Source organism: Crinia signifera, chromosome 11 (assembly GCF_055691185.1).
Source record: "Crinia signifera chromosome 11, ASM5569118v1, whole genome shotgun sequence".
Lineage (NCBI taxonomy): Eukaryota > Metazoa > Chordata > Amphibia > Anura > Myobatrachidae > Crinia > Crinia signifera.
In genome coordinates, this window is record NC_139227.1 from 120183296 (window position 1) to 120198521 (window position 15226).

At 45.9% G+C, this 15226-nt stretch overlaps 1 protein-coding gene across 4 annotated transcripts in view; it reads left to right on the plus strand.

Annotated features, from left to right (window-relative positions):
* CTTN (cortactin) overlaps window positions 1-15226 on the plus strand; it is a 34755-nt gene that overhangs the window by 1487 nt on the left and 18042 nt on the right. For all 4 annotated transcript variants that reach the window (XM_083164569.1, XM_083164571.1, XM_083164570.1 and 1 more), the window contains exons 2-4: window positions 13079-13159; window positions 13673-13746; window positions 14340-14469. In XM_083164569.1, coding sequence (XP_083020695.1) covers window positions 13079-13159; window positions 13673-13746; window positions 14340-14469 — 285 coding nt within the window. The remainder of the gene's footprint in view (window positions 1-13078; window positions 13160-13672; window positions 13747-14339; window positions 14470-15226) is intronic.

Here is a 15226-nt window from a genome sequence, read left to right on the forward strand (position 1 = left end):
CTTGAGGTCAGTTGTGAGTTACACAGTTGCCTTCAGCCTGACTGTGCGGTTGATGTTCCCCCCCCCCATGTTATCCCCCGCTTGCTACACCCATAAGACTTGCTTACCCCAAGTTCTTTACTATTTATCCCACAGTCAACTTGTTACACTTTTGCTTTTGAATCTCCCCTTTGCAGACACAATCTGGTGTTTTGTCTGCAGGGAGTACCCATATGTGTATTAATAAGGAGGCGAACTGACAGATCCGGATGTGAGTGGAACAGTGGGTATCTGTTGGAGTGAATCGGAAGCTGTACCCATGGAACTAGCCTGATGTGCAGTATTTAGCGGGAGAAGGGAACATTTGTGTTTGGGACGGAATGTGGAAGTGTCCCTGCGGTGGGCGTGACACACTTCACAATTTCCCGGTGTCAGATTCCATACCTTGTCATGTACAGACCTGTGACTGCCTGTGTCACTGCGGAGGTACACTCCCCGGGTGCCCTCTCGCTCCCAGTATAAATAGTTCATTGCTTTGTTACATGTGGTGGTCTGCAGGAATGGAACATATTTGTATTGAAAACTGCTGATCTTTCAAGTAGGATGATTATGAATTTGGAGTGTGTCCAGGCTCCTGAGTCAGTACTGCATTATTTGGCACACTTGTACAATGTGTGCTAGCAGTGTGGTGTGGGACACATTTAATACATAGAGAACATATAAATCACACTGGGTTTTATTGCTGTTAATGACTGTACTTAGCGCTGGTGAATGGCAGCCTTACAAAGAAGAATCAAGTCATTTACTGATCAGATACTTTGCTTTTTTTCTCCTTTCTTTATCTATCTGTCAGTGCATTGAAATTCCTCACCAGCTTCCACCCACAATAATGACTCCTTAACCTAAATTACAAACGGCGTCTGGAAAAAGCGGATTATATTCACAGAAGTAGGAATGTCTCACATTGTACGTTGTCCAGCTTTCTGGCATATGAGAGGTGATCGTTGTCAGCGATTGACAGCTATTTATCAAGCTTGGATTAAATAAAATGTTGTACAAAATGCAGTTTTCCGCATACTGTGCCCTTATGTATTTCTGTATCCTCACTATGTTCAGGGAGATCTGCAGACTGCAGTCCCTGGTAGAACTCTTTGGATTTCGGCCTTTTTGGTTTATGTCGTCCTCAGATGGTGTAAACTGCTTTTATTCCGCCACTGCAGCCGGTGTCAGTCTCCTGAAAAGTGATGCGAATTTGGCCCATGTGCAGCGACCTATTCCTGGGAAGGAGGAAGATGTGAAATGCTCCTCCGGTTGGGGAGAACGTAACTCCACCATCCCCATGAGTTACATTTAGTAACAATATAAAAACTATACCATCTTGCATATCATTAACGAGGCACACTTCTAGCACAGTATGGTCTGTATTTCAAAACTGATATGCAGACAGACCTGTTCTAGAAGCAACACCATAGGCAATGAAGATAACCTGTACGGGTTTTGAAAAGATGCAGGGTGCTAGAATGGAGTGTGGGTCATAGGGTCAACATTGTGAAGGTTGGCCACTAAAGGTGGGGTCCACAGGGTTATTGGGTCGACAATGGGTAGGTCGACAAAAGTTTTTCACGTTTTTGTCCCAAATTTTGCCGAAAGTCGACATTAGACATTGTATCCAAGTGTTCCGTGTCCCCTCACGTGGCTCGCTGCGCTCCGCCCTAGTGCAGGGGTAGCCAACTCCAGTCCTCAAGCTACCAACAGTTCACGTTTTCCAGCTCACCTCGCAGGTGCACTCATTACTGACTGACACATTTTAAAAGTTCCATGGGTGGAAAGAAATACTTTACTTGTGTTGATCTTCATAGTGTCAACCTAGCGACTGTATTCCCTAGGACACAGGTTCTCAAACTCAGTTCTCAGGACCCCACACAGTGCATGTTAGGTCTCTCACAGAATCACAAGTGACATAATTATCTCCATCGGTGGCTCTTTAAAATTGTGTCAATGAGTAATGCGTGCACCTGTCGGGTGACCTGGAAAACGTGAACTATGTGGGGTCCTGAGGACCAGGTTTGAGAACCGCTGCTCTAGAATGAACACTATAAAACATCTATGGGGGTCAATCTTGTTAACCTTGATGTGTGCGGATGATTCGCCGAGTGCGAATCATCACGACACCCGGCACACTTTTATGGCGGGCTGAATCCGCTGAAAAGTGCTCGCACCTCCATAGGGGTGCAAGCAAACTTCACGGAATTCAGGGTGCGAGTTAGGGTTAATTCTGGTGCCGTTTTCAGCGTTAAAATGGCACCCTTCGGGGATTAATAGGATCCACCCCTATGTCTGATACGCTCGTTAAACTTTTCTACAAACATTTTTGATTGCTGAATGCAAATAGAAAATTCACTGACACAACCAAAGTGCAGATCACCATTGCGGAGTCCTCTAATTACATATCATTTATAGTTGATAGAAAGTATCTTTTTCAGTGATACATTGTTTCCCATCCCATCGTCCTGAGAGTTGTGAATAGTAGTAGACTTTTTATTTTAATGGGCTCATTCACGTCGATCATGTAAGTAGCATTGATAACGGCAATAGTGAGACGCAGGAGGACACGCTTTGGAAGTACAAGCAAAGTAAATAGCCGTAATCGGGCCATAGGGGGTTAACTGCTCTATCACTGAATGCTTTCTAGTGCTCTCCTGTCATTAAGCCTTTTCTACTTTATCATCTACTACTTTGTTCTGGAATCCGACATGTGGGTCACGGGCAGTGCTCCAGCCCTTGGCACAAGTGTTCAGGCGTGCCCCTGTCATCGCTGCTGCCCGGCGTGGAACTGCAAACATGGCTGTAATTGGGAAACAGTACTGCAGCTCCTGATGATATTAGCCAGGTGTTAGAGCGTGGCGCAGGCGCTGCGGGGCTTGTGTTGCGAAGGCCTGAACTATTTATTGCCCACCCTGCATCATTGCCAGCGTACATAGGGGAATAGTGCTGAACAGCTTTGTGTTGTCTTTGGTTAAATGATTTGGAAAGTGCCCATTAATGCTGACTCAAGACCTACGCAGTTATGAGGTAAGTGCGGCAGGTGAGGAGTTACATGATAACACTGTTGTCTGATCCTAAAGGGCAGATTAAGTGTACAGGGCAGCTGTAATGTAGAGACTATGGCCCTTATTCAGATCTGATTGCAGTTTGTTCTCAACATGAGCAAAACCATGTGCACTGCAGGTGGGGCAGATGTAACATGTGCAGAGAGAGTTAGATTTGGATGAGTTATTTTGTTTCTGTGCAGGGTAAATACTGGCTGCATTATTTTTACACTGCAATTTAGATTTCAGTTTCATGTGACATTGCTGGAGAATTGTTTATGAATCGCTACCCACTCCTTAATCCACATACAATTCCCAGACCATAGAACAGTTTTTGGCGCCTGTGCAATTGTGAGTTACTGAGGCTGCCACTAATCTGCGACTGAGGCAGGGTGGAAGAGATCATTGCTGCCATCAAAGACCCTCCCCGAAAACTCCTGAGAACGCATGTATTTTTTTTCGGGCACACCCAGAAAACGGCCGGTTTCCACCTTCAAACGCGGGCTTCCTGTCGGTAAAAGTCCGGTCACATTGTTTTTACGATCCACACGGATTTTTTGTCACTGTTCACCCTCGCAAATGCGTAATGCGAATGGTAGTCCGGTAATCATTCAATTTGTGATTTCTCTAATTAGCAGTCTGCTCTGAATCAGGCCCCTTGTCAGGAGTCTACTACTGCCTATAAGGGACGTCGGTCTCTGGTTATTTGCCTGTTGAGGTAATCATTCAATCATTAGAATATTAGTGGAACTACACGTGACAGGACCGTTGCTGCATTGTAGGGGACAGTGTCCTGTGACGTTCCGCCTCTGTGGGATTGTCAGGACATGTGGTTGGCTTGTGTTATCAGTTGTAAATCAAACCCTGCAATGTTTCTGTGACGCCTCATCGATCAGAGTTTAATCAATATAATGAAGCTGTCCCATTTAATATAATCTAGAACCGACTCGTTAAGTTAGAGCACAGTATTTGTCATCCAGCAGTAGGTTCCTGCTCCCTAGGGTGGCCAATCCCGGGATCGGGATCCCGGGATTTGGCCCCCAAAATGCCGGGATTTCAATCCCGGGATTGGAGATTCCAATCCCGGGATTTCGGGATTAGACTGCCCATGCGCAGTCTAATTCCAGACAGCGTCTGAGCACTCGCTCAGACGCTGCCCGGCTTCTCCAATACCCAGCGTGCGGCCTGCGCAGCGTGATGAGGTCAGCTGTCACGCTGCGCAGGCCACACAGCCGCCCACACGCCCAGCAACCCGGCTCAAAACACCTTATCAGTCCAGCACAGTGCACGCCCGCCCAGCTACCCAGCTACCCGCCTGCCCAGCTACCCAACTACCCGCCCGCCCAGCTACCCGCCCGCCCAGCTACCCATCCACCCATCCAAGCTACCCGACCCCCTGCCCAGCTACCCGACCACCCACCCAGCTTCCCGACCACCCGTCCGCCCCCCTGCCTAGCTACCCGACCTCCAGACATACACGGCTCCCAGCAACCCGGCTAGCAGACATACCTGCAGCTCACCTGGCTCCCAGCAATATCTGCACGCTCGCCCACCCACCCAGCACCCGCAAATGTAAGTACTGTGAATGTGCAGGTGGCCGGGGGCGTTTTTTTCAAATTAGGGAAGCCAATCCCGGGATCCCGGGAATCCCGGGATTGAGCATTTTTCAATCCCGAATCCCGGGATTGAAAAAATGCCCCGGGATTGGCTTCCCTACTGCTCCCCCTGTGTCTATGTACAGTATGTGACTGTGAGACTATGTAATGCCCAGTCTGTAATCCGCTGTACATTATAAGGATATGAGTCACACAGGATTCCTGTGGCCATATAAACGCAGGAGGCTTCTGGCCAAGAGGCTATATACAGGATACAGATCTATGTGGTGACTTCCAGTATCTGTAATGTACAGGGGATTCCATACAATAAACCCTTGTCAGCACAGAGCTGGTGACATAAATCATGGCGTTCCATCCTATTAACAAAACAAAGTATATAACTCCCAACGGCGCCAAAAGGTGAGTGAAGTAATTTGCAAGCACACAAGTGATAAAAGAGGTGAGAAAAATGCAGCAATACTTCCTTTCAATCAATAGGGGGTTCTCTTAGATCCCCTCATTCAATCAGGATGCCCCCAGCAGGTAGAATGATTCAATGTATGTGAAAACAGAAAGGCTTATATGGTGAAGCCAGTTTTTAATTACATACACAGAAAACACATGGTACAATACGATACAATGTTAAAAACAATGGATTCTGGAAGACAGGAGTGAAGTGCTAATTACCAGCTGCAGTATTAGAACTGGTGGTTAGTCAGTTCATGAGCTTTAGTGAATCAATAGTCACCAGTCCATACGCCCGGGTGGTCGGCCTGGGAGAGGTTGATCCAAGGTAGGTAAAAGTCCTTCAGTACGTCTGTCCCGGAAATCCTGATGCCACAAGTTACGCCAACGCGTTTCGACCCGTAGAAATGGAGGGTCTTTTTCAAGGCTGTGTATGTGGCTAGTGTAGAAACCTCCTTTTATAACTGGATGTGCAGGTGAAGCAGTCAGCGGTAACGAGCGTTCACCTCCTTCCTCCGCCCGTACCGCTGGCTACTTCCGGGTCCAGTGATGCGATACGTCACTTCCGGCTTGTGGAACGCAAGTTGCGTTCCATTATGCCGCACTTCCTGTTCCTCACCCTCCAACAAGACGGAGAAAGCGTCTGAGCCCCATCTGTGAAGGGTGATGTGAAAACATCATAGGGAATAGTTATTTCAAGATACAGGTGTTTGTATTTGAATCACATACGCAATATTGAAGTATATATAGGAATATGCAGATGCATAAAGAGAAGTGCAAGTGCATAAAGGATCTAAAAATACATTTACAAACCAAATATCTTTACCAAAAAACGTGGATTAAAAAGATAGAATGATTAAAAATATTAAAATATTTCATAGAAAAAAACTAGGTACTTATGTATTATCTGGGCTCCCATGTTAAATGCACCCCATTTTTTCATACCCCTACTATCCAACTACGCATGGAGTTGATTTTATATAGTGTGGCGAGCGCAGCGAGCCACCGTGCCCGAAGCGTGGCGAGCGCAGTGAGCCCCGCGAGGGGACGCGGTCTCATAAGAAAAACGGGAGCCCAGATATTACATAAGTACCAAAAATTATTCATAAATAAATTTCTTTATCATAAAAAAACTTTTTTCCCTTATCATAAAAAATAATTATTCTTTACCATAAAAGAATATTCTCAACACAAAAACTCTTATAAAAAATCTTATAAAAAATTCCATAAATATGTCAAAATTTGTTATCATAAAAACCATTTGATCTCAAAGTCCGCATTTAGACCACCTGGTTTCAGAGTGCCAAAATCGTATATGCTGCGCATCTCTGCTTTAGCCAACTGGGTGCTCAGATTCCGCAGTCGGTGATTTGATTTGACACATTTAATGGCTAAAAACTTGACAATGCAATCCGTGCAACTGTTATGGACTTCTTTAAAATGCAAAGATAGTGCATGCAGGGGGAGTCCTTTTTTTATGTTGCGGAGATGTTCCCCAATCCTGACCTTTAATGGTCGAGAAGTCCGACCAATATAGACTAGATTGCACTTACACTCTATCATATAAACCACATTTTTGGTATTACATGTTAAAAAATAATTAATGACATATTTGACACCATTGATGGCTATCTCCTCAATTTTCTTAGAGCCATCACTTTTGACCTCTCTGCAACCGGGGCAGATTCCACATCTGTGGAAACCCTTGGTGAGGATATTACCCTGTTTCTCTTTAGGGGGAAGGACACTTTTAACTAATTTATTTTTTAGGTTCTGTGCTCTTTTATAAATAAATTGCGGCTTTTTGGGGTTAGTGCCACCTATTATCGGGTCTCTCAGAAGGATATCCCAGTGGCGTTTAAATGATTTCTCAATGTATTTATGTTGGGCAGAATAATTTGTGATAAATGCCCATTCTGCTTTATTATGTGTTTCCCCTGCATCTACTGCATTAGTTCTGGTCTCGAGCAAAGACTGTCTGTCTGTGCCATCCACCAGATCCCTAGCTTGTTTGATAACTTTTTTATTATATCCGCTGTTAGTGAACCTTTTTTCCAGTTGATCTGCCTGGAGTTTGTATGTCTCCTCCTCACTACAATTTCTTTTGATCCTTTTTAGCTGCCCCCCTGGGATAGAATTCAACCAGTTGCTGTGATGGCAACTGGTGCTTTCTATATATGTCCCAGAGTCGGTAGGTTTGGTGAAGGTTTTTGTGCAAACATGACCATATTGAATAAAAATAGAAATATCTAAAAAATCAACTGTGGCTTCACTTATGTTGAAAGTAAGTTCAATATTTAAAAGGTTAGAATTAAGATAAGTGCAAAATGAGGATAGAGACTCCCGTCCCCCCTTCCAAATAAACAAAATGTCGTCTATGTATCGTTTCCAGGATACCAGGTTCGCCCCATGGGGATTGTGGGTCCAGACTGCATCCTGTTCCCACTTACCCATAAATAAGTTGGCATAACTGGGTGCGAACCTGGTACCCATTGCTGTTCCGACCTTTTGGATAAAATAAGTGTCGTCAAACATAAAATAGTTATTGACGAGAATAAATCTAATACCATCAATAAGAAACTTTTGTAAGGGGGTTTTTAAGGTGCTTTTTGAAAGTGCTTCAGTGCATGCCTCTATACCTGCCTCATGATCTATGATCGTATATAAAGATTTTACGTCCGCGGTCACCAGGACGCACCCCTCCTCCCACTGGACCGTGGATAGGTAATTGAGTAAGTCCTTGGTGTCCTTAAGATGAGAAGGATTATTTTGGACAAGAGGCTGCAAGTAAAAATCTATAAACTCCGAGAGATAAGCTGTTATAGAGTCTACTCCCGATACTATGGGGCGACCCGGGGGATTGAGGGGGTCCTTGTGGATCTTCGGTGAAGATATATAACCGGAGTTGCTGGTTCTAAGTTAACGAGGAATTTAGCCTCTCTATCCAAAAGTCCATCCTATTAACCCTGGAGGGGTGCGAGCAAATTTCGGCACTGCGAAGGGTTGCGATTTAGGGTTAATTCGGGTGCCGTTTTCAGCGTGAAGTGCGCCCGATCTCATGATGATTCGCACTCGGCAAATCATCCGCACACATCGGAGATAATAGGATCGACCCCCATGATCTCTATAGGTCTTTCTGGGAGCTTATCTCTATATACAAAAGGCTAACTACTCCTCACCTCTATGAGGTGAAGTGCCGCCACTGACCACTAGAGACCGCTCGGTGGACCAGATAACCCCTTTGCACGCTAAAAGATGTCATAACAGAAAGTGAAAGCAATCTTTGCAGGGACACTGATCTGTTTCAAACTTGCTGGATATGGAGAGAGGGAGCTGTGAAGACAGAGATTGGAGGTAGGAGCGGATAGGGACTGGGGTGTTGTGGGCTAAAAACTGTCACAGCTCAAAGTGAAAGTACATTGCAGAAGTTGTCATTTTGACGGGCTTTTAACTAGTGTGTGTGTGTGTGTGTGTGTGTGTGTGTGTGTGTGTGTGTGTGATGGAATCACTAGTATATTATAAATGATGATGAGTGTTCATTCTAGCACCCTGCATCTTCCAAAACCTCTAGTTTGCCTGGGATTTCACTCTCTGCAGTGATGCTTCTAGCACAGTATGGTCTGTATTTCAGCACTGATATGCAAATAAACTGCATGTTTTCTTGAAATATGCAAAATGAACACGTGTCTGAGAGCGGCCATCGTGGGATTTTACAATTGATGTTAAATTGTATTTTTAGGGCTCCTGTGTAGCCTGCGGGCACTGATCTGGGCATTGGGGCTGCACCTCCTGGATTGTTATACGGATAACTTTTTTTATTATTATTATTTTTTTTATTTATACGTTTTAGTTAGGTACGTACATACATACATATAAAATATAGGGAGCTTTGCATATTACATTTTGATGCTTTAGTTGTCCAATAATTTCTTGCCTTACACAAGTATAAGTTATACGGATAACTTTAGTGATAGAATGAAAGTTGTTCACGGTTCGTGTTCTGTGTTTGGACAAATTATCAAGGACATATTTTAGGTGCTTAAAAAGGTGTTTTTCTAAGGGCAGCTGCTCGGGGAGGGATTAAGTCAGATCCCATCAATACAAAATACAACAATAGTGGTACGAATGGAAGCGGCGCTAATGAAAAAATCATTAAATGTAATAATGGTACTAGTGACGAGGGATCGTCTGTGAAAACAACTGATACATTTATTAAATACATACCAATAAATGCAATTCCCTAATTGGGGTAATTAAAATGTCACAATAAGGATAATCCTGGTTCCTTGGAACGCACAGTCAGTCCCTTTATTGGGTATCATTGGGCTGTCTCTGTTCTGTATTTCCTGTATACAATGATATTAGGCACTTAATATGGTGGTCTCACCCGCTGGAGGGGTCCTAGGGCCTCTGCTGCTGGAGTCCAGTTGGCCTCAGGATAATGCGGGTGTGTACCGGTGTTGGATGTCAGCTGGAGGAAGATTGATTGACTGAGTATAATGCCCATATGGTGTTGATTGCGGTGCTTTACAGATGATGGACCAAGTGTTGTCAGCAATACAACAGGGCCAGTCACACCAGGGGAGACCATAACTTGTGCAGGGAGCCGTGCTGTGGTCTTCTCACAGCCCTCAAGGCCACGTCTGTATTAGTGCCTGGAAACAGTCCTACAGAATTCAGGACTGCGGTAGGTAATGCGATCTGTCCTTATTATCGTTCACCGACTTTCTTTTGACAGTATTCCCACTATCATCCAGTAACCCCATGCTTAGTAACCCCATGTGCTTTGCCAGTCTTCCCTTGTGCAGTGACCTCATCCCTTGTCAATAAAAAACATCTTGCCAGAAGTGGATTTAGACCTCATGGGGCCCTAGGTAAGATACCATTTGGGGCCATTCGCCAACAATCCATAACACTATATTTTTGCTGCCGATTGCGGGTGGCGTGGATAGAGGAACTTGTAGCGTGCACAGTCTACTGAAAAACGCTCAGTTGCATTAACTTCGGCATTTATTGCGTTCACATCTGAATCAGGTTCTAGGTCTTTTGGAAGTAGGGGTAATACCTGTGTCACATTTATAGTAAACTGACCGAAAATTTTGTATGTCCATTTTTTTGTTTGTTTATGGGGTCCCTTTAGTCCTGCTGGGCCCTAGGCGGTTGCCTTGTGGAAAATTAGCCTTTGAATCTTGTGCGATGCATTGAGCCCAGTCACTGGATGAGATGAAGTCTTTCTTTTTCATAGCAGGTAAAGCGCATACCACATAATCAGCACAGTAATGATGATTACAACGTTTGCACCATACAAGCACTTCAGGAAGCTCCTGTTCTCCCTACCGTAGCCCACACCCCGGCCTAACATTTGGGCAGCTAATCCACCACCAGGAGCATTTTCCTTCTGCCCTGGAAACACTTAACTCAAGAGAGCACAGGTGCTGCAGATTACACAAACTTGTTGCTGCTACTGCTCCAAAACCTGGTCTGGATCCTCCACATTACTCTCTGGATGCGGTCGGATTCCCGACAGACGAAATACCGACGTCGGAATCCCGACCGCTGCAATGTCGGCACTTTGTCCCTCTATGGGTGTCCACGACACCCATAGAGGGAGAATAAAATAGTGTGGCGAGTGTAGCGAGCCCGCAAGGGGGGGGCAATCCACGCCCCCCCCTTGTCGGCATTTTGGAGGTCTGGATTCCGGCGTCGGTATTTCATACTGATCCTTACTCTCATGTGGAGAGATGCTGTCTCTGCTTCACTTGCTATATGTTATTTAGACCGCACCTATAAATACATAATATATATTATCTTGAACCCCCATCTACGGAAGATTATCTTTCCCTCCTGGCAACAGTATTGCAGGATTGCTGTTGCTAAGCTGGTCCCATCCTGTGGTTGTATGACGATAAAACAATAAAACTGATTTTTTGAGGGGACAATGGGCTTTGAAGGGTTGATATTTAACTGAATAGTTCAGTCGTGTTCTTCCGTGGTAAGGTTGACCCATACGGAAGGCAGGAAAGCATTGTGTGTGTACACCTTGTATTGGTTACCTGCCCTATCCATTCACAAAGTGACCAGTAGCTGATTGGTAGCAATTCATGCTGGTTCCGTTTCCCCAATGTACATCACAGGTCACTTTAATAGGAATGTGCGTCTCTAGAGCAGTAAGCAGATTGTGACCGACAGCTTGTCGAAGATTGATACACAGGTGCACACCTGGCAGTGGATAGATCAGAGGTTCCCAATCGCCGTCCTCAAGGCACCCCAGCTGTCCAGGTTTTACAGGTATTCCTGGCTCAGCGAAGATGATTTACTGCTAATTAAGTCGCCTATGGCCAAGAATGGATATGTTCAAAACCTGGATTGTTGGGGTGCCCTGAAGACCGCATTTGGGAACCTCTGAGATCGTTAACCAGCAACAGCTTTTGTATATGTATTAGGACATAGGGTGAGGATGTGAGAGGTGGCTACAGCTGACTGGTAGCTTACTGACCCAGTACAACACTGGCGAGACATAAGGTGTGGTTGGAGCAGGGTTGATCGTCCATATTGACCTTTGTTGTACACAGCACATTACTCCAACAATGTTATTGGCTTTGCTGTTGGTCCGCACGGCCTATAACCTGTGCCGCCTGCAGTGGTTATCGCTATATAAATGTGATGTTCTGCATCGTTATCTCCTGTGCAGCTCCACCGGTGTCTACTAGAGGCTGCTGTGTATACATGATTAGTGACAAGTCCTGTACTTGGGAACTCTGCATGTTGCGGTCTTCCTGGCATAGGTTATGGTTGTACAGTATAGCAGCGGAGCAGTCCAGCTGGCACCACATACAGGACTGGCACAGGCCTGGGAATATTGAGTGAAGGGGGGGCAGGCGTGGGAATATTGAGTGACGGGGGGGGGCAGGCGTGGGAATATTGAGTGACGGGGGGGGCAGGCGTGGGAATATTGAGTGACGGGGGGGCAGGCGTGGGAATATTGAGTGACGGGGGGGCAGGCGTGGGAATATTGAGTGACGGGGGGGCAGGCGTGGGAATATTGAGTGACGGGGGGGCAGGCGTGGGAATATTGAGTGACGGGGGGGCAGGCGTGGGAATATTGAGTGACGGGGGGGCAGGCGTGGGAATATTGAGTGACGGGGGGGCAGGCGTGGGAATATTGAGTGACGGGGGGCTGGCGTGGGAATATTGAGTGATGGGGGGGGGGCAGGCGTGGGAATATTGAGTGATGGGGGGGGGCAGGCGTGGGAATATTGAGTGATGGGGGGGGGGGCAGGCGTGGGAATATTGAGTGATGGGGGGGGCAGGCGTGGGAATATTGAGTGATGGGGGGGGGGCAGGCGTGGGAATATTGAGTGATGGGGGGGGGCAGGCGTGGGAATATTGAGTGATGGGGGGGGCAGGCGTGGGAATATTGAGTGATGGGGGGGGGCAGGCGTGGGAATATTGAGTGATGGGGGGGCAGGCGTGGGAGTATTGAGTGATGGGGGGGGGGCAGGCGAGGGGAATATTGAGTGATGGGGGGGGGGCAGGCGAGGGGAATATTGAGTGATGGGGGGGCAGGCGTGGGAATATTGAGTGATGGGGGGGCAGGCGTGGGAATATTGAGTGATGGGGGGGCAGGCGTGGGAATATTGAGTGATGGGGGGGGGGAGGCATGGGAATATTGAGTGATTGGGGGGGGGGGGTCATGCGAGGGGAATAGTTAATGTATTAATATCATTCATATTCATTAACCCCATACTTATTTTAGTTTACATACCCCAGGGCGCGGGCCACTGTCCTGGAACATCTGACTTCTCACATTCAACCTGTTATGATGGGATGTAAGTTGTCTGACACTCGAAGGTGGTTTTAGTCCCCTATATAAGAATAAACAAAACTATACAACAAAAAACAACGTTGTGGTCTCTATATGGGCGCTGATGACCGTTCCTTCTCTTTCAGATGTGGAAATCTGCAGTAGGACACTCTCTCTCCATTTCTGCCGATGACACCGACGACTGGGAGACGGACCCCGATTTTGTTGTAAGTTTAGGCAACGCAGCAAGAAGGGGATTAGAGGTGCTGCAGGCTGCAATGTTTCCATTGCAAAGTCACTTTGTCGGTATACATTTAATTTATTCTTAGTGTGTGTGTGTGTGGGGGGGGGGGGTGGAGGGTGTCTTCCTAGGAGTGTAGAAATGGCCATCTGGTCTTTGATAACACTTTTTTTGCATGGGGATACACTGGCAGATAAATGTCTGTCGTACAATTTGTGGCTGTTTGCGGCTACACACTGCAATTATCGGTGCGAGCCACTGATATTCCTATAGGGCCGATAATTGTGTAATATATGTCTGGCGTCATTAATAAGAACACTGCAAGGAGCCCGCAGCTTTCCAGCTAACTAGTTGTGGCCATAAGTAATATTATCCCCATTGTTTGTTCTTTAAGTTTTAAATCCAGTTCTGTCGTCTTTTGTCTCCCCCCTTTGTAAGCTATATACATTGCATCATGATGTCATTGAGGCTAAATATAACACTTATACTTTATTTATAGAACGATCTGAGTGAAAAGGAGCAGAGATGGGGAGCGAAAACGGTGGAAGGTTCCGGGCACCAGGAACACATCAAGTGAGTGCTTATTATGGGGGATTTTCACCTCCAGTGGTGGTATTAAGTACAGCTCTTGAATACTCCCAGTGTACTGTACATCCCTTCCCTGCCTCTACCATGGGAGCTTTCATGAAGAATCAAAACTATCTTTTGAAACCAAAATGATCTCCAGGTTCCACGGTAATCAGGTCATTCTGAGGATGTTTGTAGGATGTGTGTAAGTCTCCGAAAAAAAAGTGTTCTCTTTACTTTTTGGATGTGGACAGGGCCCTGTTGACCTGTTATGCATAGGGTGGGTGACCTCTTGGTCCTCTTTGCCCACAAGAGCGGTTGCCAGTTCTCTATAGTAATTTAGTCGGATCACATTGGTAATTGTGTAGTTAGTAAAGTCGCACTGTCTCGCGGGTGCTCTGTTTCACTAGGGGGAGGAGCTTGAGCTTTCAAAGGGAGCTTCTAGTGCCCAATCATCACAGCTGTGTCTGTATAACCCATTGTTTCCCATTGAACGTTGGCGTTTATGGTAGAGAACTGATATTCTCTGTTCCTATTGGTCCTCGCTGACTTCCTGTTGCTGGTGAGGTATTGGTTCTAGTTACTCCTCTGTCTTGCAGCATCCACACATTGAGAGAGAATGTGTCTCAGGAGCACCAGAGCCTAAAGGAACAGGAGCTGGAGAGTGGTCCCAAAGCATCTCACGGCTATGGAGGAAAGTTTGGAGTGGAGAACGACCGGATGGATAAGGTAAGGGTGCACGCACTTAGCCATACAGCGGTTTGAGCGTATTGATCGGTGTTTTTACAACTTATTTATATGTTCTGACGATTGGTGCAGCCAGATAATCAGGATATTTGGGTACATGTTACCGGTTACTAATCTAGGACCCGCATCAAGCAGTGCTTTACAGAGAATATTCTGCCCCATGGAGCTTACAGTCTATATTCCCTAACAATTGCACACACATACAAAGGGGTATTAATTAGTGATCAGCTCCTCCCTTTTATTTTTGGCACCCAGCCTGTATTGTGACAGTTAGGAGCTGATTGGCTATCTGTTATCACTTTATGAAGCTTGATACATCTGGAACTTCATGTCCAATAGGAGCCTGTTTTTAGAATTTTTAAATTGATAGAACCCTCTACTATCTGTACCTGCCTCCTACTTCAGCCCCCAAACTAGCCATCTCCATGTGTACAGATGATATGTTTTTTAGAATAGAATTGTCAGCTCTGAGTGGCCAGGGCAGGATGGGTTTATGTATTGTGATACTGTTTTTTTGAGGCTGTAGCACACTGTTTCCTGTGAGGAACATTATAATAAGCAGTAAGGGGGGGTGTTCAAGTAAGTCTGTCTTTTTCGTCTAGCCTAAAAATTGGCGGTACTTGTTTCCTAGCACGGCCTCAATCGCATTGATCTTGTGCCTTTAATAGTGGTATGCGATGGCCCCCGAAGCGATGGACCCGATTTCCCATTGAAATGCATTGAAAAGTTAAAAAATCGC